This window comes from Terrapene carolina, unplaced genomic scaffold (genome assembly GCF_002925995.2).
Source record: "Terrapene carolina triunguis isolate 2854851 unplaced genomic scaffold, T_m_triunguis-2.0 Scaffold120, whole genome shotgun sequence".
In the NCBI taxonomy this organism is placed as follows: Eukaryota; Metazoa; Chordata; order Testudines; family Emydidae; genus Terrapene; species Terrapene triunguis.
In genome coordinates, this window is record NW_020664471.1 from 10693507 (window position 1) to 10701223 (window position 7717).

General features: G+C 44.7%; 1 protein-coding gene across 1 annotated transcript in view; it reads left to right on the forward strand.

Annotated features, from left to right (window-relative positions):
• Positions 1-7100, forward strand: part of TTC7A (tetratricopeptide repeat domain 7A) — a 272869-nt gene extending 265769 nt beyond the window's left edge. The window contains exon 20 of the mRNA XM_024210692.3: positions 6417-7100. Within this exon, the coding sequence (XP_024066460.1) occupies positions 6417-6638 (222 nt within the window). The 3' untranslated portion in view covers positions 6639-7100. The remainder of the gene's footprint in view (positions 1-6416) is intronic.
• The last annotated feature ends 617 nt before the right edge of the window (positions 7101-7717 follow it).

The window sequence follows — 7717 nt, forward strand, 5'->3', positions numbered from 1 at the left end:
GGGGCCTGGGATTTGGGAATGGGGGCGGAGAAGGGGCGGAGCCGGGAGCGGGGCGGGGGCGCGAGCACCCATTGGCGCCGGCTACAGTCGATGCCTATGCCCCACGCAGCGCTGCCGGCGTGCTGAAGCTGCGGGGGAGGGGCTTTTGCTGCCGGAGCGGCCCCAAGTGAGCGGCTCAATCCGGCGCGGCTGCCCTGTCAGCCGCTTTTGGGTCTTTAGATAGCCGTCCGGGGGGAAATCCCGGACATTTTTAGCTTTTTACAAATTCCCCCCGGACGGCTATTTAAAGACCCAAAAGCCGGACATGTCCGGGGAAACCCGGACGGATGGTAACCCTAATGTTAGCAAAAAGAGTATTTTAACTTTCTAGCTAGAAATATCTTCCCCTCTCAGTCAGTTGGTTGTTATCTCTAATGTTATATGTTACTGGCTTTTCAGTCATCTATAACATCTCCCAGAAGGAGAAAGGAAGAGAGAAACTGAATTTCTAATGCAAAAAACTTCAAACAAACAAAATCCCTTTTAGGAGCCTTCTCCATGCATCATAAAGTAAAAAAAAAAAAAAAAAAAAAAAGCACAAAAGGGAATTTCAAAACAGCCTAAATGACTTAAGAAGCACAAATCCTACAGGCACAAATCCCACAAATCAACGGGACTTGGGCTCCAGTCCTAATGGCTACATGGAAATTGAAACTGAAATAACTACTTTTTACCTACTTAAGTTATATTGAAATAGGGCAGTCCTGTTTCAAAATACATGGACTGCACTGAAATAACTAAAGACATGGATTACAACTGATATCGTTATTTGGATTCCATTTTCCATGTAGATGAGCCTTAGTTCACTTAGGCCCAGATCCTCAAAGGTATTTAGGCACCTAACAGTCTAAATACCTTTGAGAATCTGGACCCTGGGCAATTTTGAAATTTCCACCCACAAGCCCAGTGTTTCTTTTTCTTTGCAGATCACCTCCTGTGAATCTGGTTACAGGCCTAAGTCCCCTTAAGTCATAATGCCAAACTCAGTATCTACACTGACTGTATCTGCATGCACTGATAAGTTACCCCAGCATCACTGTGCTACCACTTCTCTCTACAAGGAAGTTTAAAATAAAAAAAAACTACCGTGTTTCTATAAATCTTTCAGTGGTGGATAGAGAGAAAGGACATCATTTCAATGCTATCTGTCTAGATTCACAAGCATTAATGTTTAGCTTCAACCAAAAACAAAAAATAGAGGAGGAACAATTAAATGAATTTGTCTTAGTTATCTTCAGACCACATTAGGTAGATCAATACCTAAGCTTTAATAGGTAGAGCAAAACAATTAGCATAGGAAAGCAGCATCTTTATTTAACATAGTACTGGGGGAGGCTTTTGTTGCACTGTTCTCAGGACAGTGGGGTTTTTTGTTTTTTTGTTTTTACTTAACATTACAATATATATGTATATTAATTTAAAAACCAGCCTGTGCCCCATCCCCTGTTGGGCCTGACCCTGCACTATTGAAGTTTATGGGAGTTTTGCTCTTAATGTAAATGGGAGTGGGATTAGGTCCTTAAAACCCATTGGAATCAATGGACAATATTTCAGTGACTCTAGTGCTAGGATATACTAACCATCTGTATAACCTAAATGAATGGGGAAGGAGGTAGCTCCTAAGAGCCCTCTTGATAGCCAAAAGAATCCTGCTGTTGAACTGGAAAAGAAAGGCTGTGCCAGGCATTGATTTCTGCATTGATGGGGGTGGGGGAAGGGGAGAAAGCACGGGGATAAAGGACAACAATAATACAGCCCCTCCCTTTGCTTGTAATAGGAAGATGAAACCCTTAATCAGTTGTCTTCTCTTATTTATACTAATTGCTAATCTTCCTTAGATCTCTGATTTTATGAAATTATGCACACACATCAAGCAGATGTGTTTCTATGGAAACTAAGGAATGGAACTTTCATTAGAAAATCTAAAAAATCTTTCAGCTAAAAATGTAAATTGCCCATCAGTGGGTGGCTCTATGAATCTATTATTTTCTTTGCATTGTAGGCAGATTCCAGATGGACTCTACATAGCAACAACATGCAGGCATTGTTTACAGCTAGCCAGACTCCAGGGGGAAATATGGAACTCACTAGTGAGAAGCAGCTCCCAAGAACAAATACCTCAGAAAAACCAAGTGTTCCGTGGTGTATGTTACTGCACAGGATTCTGGGATTCTGTGGTCTGTAGTTCACAAAAACTGTTTGAGGCTTGCATGGACACTCAAAGTAACTCTTCCATTCAGCCTCACCACACAAAACTAAGAGGAGTCCAGTGGCATCTTAAAGACTAACAGATTTATTTGGGCATAAGCTTTCGTGGGTAAAAAAACCCACTTCTTCAGATGCATGGTTTTTTACCTCTGTTAGTCTTTAAGGTGCCACCGGACTCCTCGTTGGTTTTGTGGATGCAGACTAACACAGATACCTCTCTGATATTTGACACACAGAACTAGCATTCAGTTTGTTCTTTAAATAACAAACATTTAAATAGTAAACATTAAAGTACTTTTTTTTTACGTTAGGATTGCAGAAGACTAGAACAAGTAGCATTAACAATCACTTATAAATACTGACATGTTTCAGCAAGTCAGCCACTCCCATCAAGAGGCTCAGAAATGTTGATTGTAGCAACATTCCCCAAAACTTATCTCCAAAACCATTTCACAGTTTCTCACTGATCCAGCAACACCTGTTGAAGTCAATGGGAGTCTTTCCACTGACTTCAAAGAGCATTGGATCAACCCACTGTAAACTTGTAGATTGTTCTGATGAACTAAATGAGTAACTTTTTAAATGATTATTTTTCTTACAATCAGCCAAATATTTATTTGTAACATTACATTTCTGAGTAAGGGCTACACCGCGTTCTGGGATTCATCCTGTGCTAATACCGTATAATGCAATGCCCAGCAGTGGTATACAGCCTCCTTCAGACGTAGTGTCCCAAAATATTTGCAGGAAGAAGTAAACTAGAAGGAGTGCCTCAGACTCAAGTATACCAGTTGTCATGCAGGCAGAACAGAAAATGGTGTGCAAGGATATGACAAAGAGCTTTGGCTACCTGGAGTGAATCCAACAGATGATCCTTGACTACAAAAGGCATCATTCACTTGAGACTGACATGAGGAAACTGTGCTGCAAAAGGACAGCTTTGCATGTTGTTATTTTTATTTGGTGGGTTTTGTTTTAATGTTCATGTAGACTGATGGCCCTAAAGATGCACAAGTTACATAGAGTCTGGTCATAAACGCTTGATTCTTTTTCCAATCAGCTACCCACAATGGAGCAAAATCTGCCTTGAGTAGACATATACAACTCCTATTGAAGGGAAAAGATATAAGCACAGATGTAGAGCAGAATTTGGCCCATTGACTTTTAATTACTTTCAGGCGCTGTTTTGTAAATACAGAGGGAGAAAGCGCTAGAGAGAGTAAGTGCTTTTGGGCTTTGAAAGTTCAGGTCTTATATGAAATAGTTATGAATGGATTTTCAGATCAAAATAATGCGTGCTCTTCTTTTGACCAAGGAAACCTTTGTTGAGGATTCCTTTGTTTGCTTAAAAGCTTGTGACATCTTTACTCCTTTCTCTTGTATGGTAATATTTTTCTGTAGTTATTGGTAACGGGTTACTGCTGCTATACAGGACTTAGTCATGGTGACGGATTGTGGATACTTTATATAGGTAATTATATATTACCTATATAAAGTAAACACAAGAAGACAAAGAAAAATATTTGCTACTTGCAGAAGAATCCCCCATCGTTCATCAAACAAATGTTTTAGGCTGTGACCACAAGGATTTTAAAATATTGCACATCTTTTTATATTAGCTAGACACAGCTAGGCCAATCAAAGGTTACTAAAGCTTCTAGTTAAATTTATGACTGCAGCTACACAAAACAAGCATAGGAAACAACTGAAGTCAAGTAATCATCTAACATACTGACACCTCATTCTTTCTATATATCTTTATAAGGGTATTTGAAATGAAGTACTTTCCTGCAAGATGATTTCCATAGTGAGGCACATTGTGTTCACAGTGGGCGAATACCGCAACACATTTTCTGTGATTATTCACTCCATTGTAACACTGAATTCTATCACTTGGGTTGACACCTCTTTCCTGTTCAGATATGAATATCCTTACAAACTGATTGAATTAATGACAAAGACAGCACATTTTTAACAAATGATAGAGAATATAGAAATGTGAATTCAAATGCTCTGCAAACCTGATCTTGAGAGTGAGGGTCTTCCAAATTTTTGATTGTCACAGCTCGGACTGGGCCCTTTAAGAGGGTACTGGTCCAGCCCACCTGGCCCTCATTAACAGCCTCACCACGGGGCCTAATAAAAGGCAACTGGGCTCTATAAAGAGCCAGAGGGAACAGGAAACAAGAGGAGGAAGCTGTGGCAGAGACTGCAGAAGAGCTGTAGTGATCAGGATACCCTGCAAGAGACCCTTGATTAGGAGAAGAGTTTGGGCCTGAACAGATCTCCACCTAGGAAGGGTTGGGAGTGCCAGGCAGGACAGACGTCTGGGAAGAGCTGCCAAGTGCAGACTCCAAGGGAGAAGTAAAGAATCCTCCAGCTACACGAGACTGGGAGTGGCCTACTAGGGAATACAGTTGAACTATGTCGACTTTATTTGGGACTTTCAGTTTTGCTCTGAACTTTGATGTTAAGAAACCCAGACCTTAAGGAGTAAGATGACCAGTGTCTAGTTTTCGGCCGGAACACCAGTCAAAAAGGGACCCTGGCGGCTCTGGTCAGCACTGCCAACCAGGCCATTAAAAGTCCAGTCGGCGGTGCTGCGGCGCTAAGGCAGGCTAGTCCCTACCTATCCTGGCTGGCACTGAGCTGTGCCCCAGAAGCGGCCAGCAGGTCTGGTTCCTAGGCGGCGGGGCCACAGGGCTCTGCGCGCTGCCCCCACCCTGAGCACTGGCGGTGCACTCCCATTCGCTGGTTCCCGGCCAATGGGAGCTGGGGGGGCGGTGCCTGCGGGCAAGAGCGGCGCGTGGAGCCTCCTAGCCCCCCCGCCTAGGACCCGGACCTGCGGGTTGCTTCCGGGGCGCACACAGCATGGTGCCAGGACAAGGAGGCAGCCTGCCTTAGCCCACCCACCCGCCGCTGTGCCACTGACCAGGAGCCAGCCGAGGTAAGCCCACACCCCAACCCCCTGTCCCAGCCCTGAGCCCCCACAAACCCGGAGCCCCCACCTGAACCCCAAATCCCTCATCCCTGGCCCCAACTCAGAGCCCCCTTCCTTCCACGCCCTGAACCCCTTAACTCCGGCCCCACCCCAGAGTCCTCACCCCCTCCTGCACCCCAACCCCCTGCCTCAACTCACAGCCCCCTCCCACACTCCAAATCCCTTGGACCCCCCTCCTACACCTCAACCCTTCATCCCTGGCCCCACCCCAGAGCCAGCACCCCCAGACCAGAGCTCTCACCCCCTCCCAGACCCTAATCCCCTGCCTCAACCTGCAGCCCCCTCCCGCACTCCAAATCCCTTGCCCCACCCCCCAGCCTGGAGCCCCCTCCTGCACCCCAACCCTTCATCCCCGGCCCCACCCCAGAGCCCACACCCCCCAGTTAGAGCCCTCACACACGCCCTTGCCCCAACTCCCTGCCCCATCCTGGAGCCCCATCCCGCACACTGAACTCCTCATTTCTGGCCCCACCCCAGAGCCCACACCCCCTCAGTTAGAGCCCTCAGCCTCTCCTGCACCCCAACCCCCTGCCCCAGCCCAGTGAATGTGAGTGAGGGTGGGGGAGAGCGAGCCACCAAGGGAGGGGTAATGTAGTGAGTGGGGGCGGGTAGGGGTGGGGCCTCAGGGAAGGGGTGGGACTAGGGTGTTAGGTTTTGTGCGACTAGAAAGTTGGCAACCCTACTAAGGAGGGGTGTTTGAACAGAGAGAAAGAAGCCTGTGTGTGGAGTTTCTGAGGAGCCCTAAAGAAGGGAAGCTGAGGCAAGATGCTCCAAAACCTCCCCGAGTCATGACGGGGTGCTTGGGAGGCAGCTGCATGTCTGCATTACTAAACATACAAGTGTTAATTTAGCCTGTGCTCTCTGGGTAATTGGTCTCCCAAATATTTTCCTGTAGGATCAAAGGCTTTACAACCTTTGTTAAATCCATCCACAACCAAATCAGTGTGTAACTTAGTAGTGGGCAACTCCTCTTCTTCAAGAATCATTTTGTGCTGAAGATCCTCTCTCCTCTCACAGGCTGAGGAATATCACGACTGATTTATTGTTCCTGTCTGCTTAGAGTGTTAGCGCCTTGGGCATACCATGTATTGTACCATTGTGGAGCACACTATGAATTGACAGTGTTAATACTGGTAGGCACTAATACAAGATTGCTGTTTATTTGCAGGGGCCCATACTGAGCAGGCTCGGGCGGAGAAGCCTGGCTCAGAAGGTTCTGAGAGATGCAGTCCAGATACAGAACACCAATCACCAAGCCTGGAACAGCCTAGGAGAAGTATTGCAAGCTCAAGGAAAAAATGAAGCTGCTGTGGAATGCTTCCTAACAGCTCTGGACCTCGAATCCAGTAGTCCTGTTGTCCCTTTCACTGTCATACCGAGAGAACTATAAAGCTCTTCCTTTCAACTAAGCACAGCCCTCCAGTGGGTGGATGCCAAGAAATATACACAGCAGAAACTCTGGGTTAGACAGAAAAATACAACTGTAACTTGTAATTCCAGAATGGGACTCTGATCTATGTGTTTCACTGAGGAAAAACCCAACCTTAGAACAAGTGACAGGGCATAAAGAGGACAATTTCTTCTGGCTTCACAGATGTCTGATCTGACTCCTGTTGAAGTCAGTGGAAAGACTCCTGTTGATTTCAGCAGGAGATGGCTAGATGACTAAACTGACAGTAGTGTAGATGCTGCTAGAGTGTAGCTGTAAGAAGCACTTGTGTTGAAAACAAATTTCATGCACCTTTCAACTTTTCTTGAGAAAGACTTAATTTAAAAACAACCATGAGCTAAATTCAAACCTAGTGTAAGCATGTGCAACTCTATTAAAGTAAGTGAAGTTGCCCAACTTACATCAGAGCCAAATTTGGCGATATATATATATATATGTGTGTGCACATAGACACATTAGTAGGTGAAGAATGATGATAAAATAATAGCTATATCTCTTAAATACACTTTTTACAAAACTCTTTTAAAAGACCTGCTAATACTTATCTTCACCCTGCAGTGCCATACTGCAAACACAGTCAGTACTCACAGTAGCTTTTGACTGGACTGATATCATTTAAAAGACACTTTTCTATGGGCTGCTTTGGTGGCGTGAACCACAGAAGTGGAAAAGCCAAAGACCTGATCCGTTCAAATTTCGACTAGTATTACAAATATTATTTTCTTTCAAATTAAATATTTATTGCAAGGCACTTCATCAGGCCAGCTAGTGTAAACTGTCTGAGCATCATTCTTGGTAATTACGTACTCCAGCAGCTTTTACAGAAAGTATATTGTTGATTTCAGGCAATGTGTACCCTGAGCTTTACTTTTGCTATTGTTCTTGACAGAGCTTTTTCCTACTCATCTATAAAACATAGTGACTGCATAGATGATAAACATGTTTAATTATTGGAAGCAGTATGTGTATATATACATTACCTTTATTTTCACTGTAGTTTTTTGATCAGCCATGGCTTC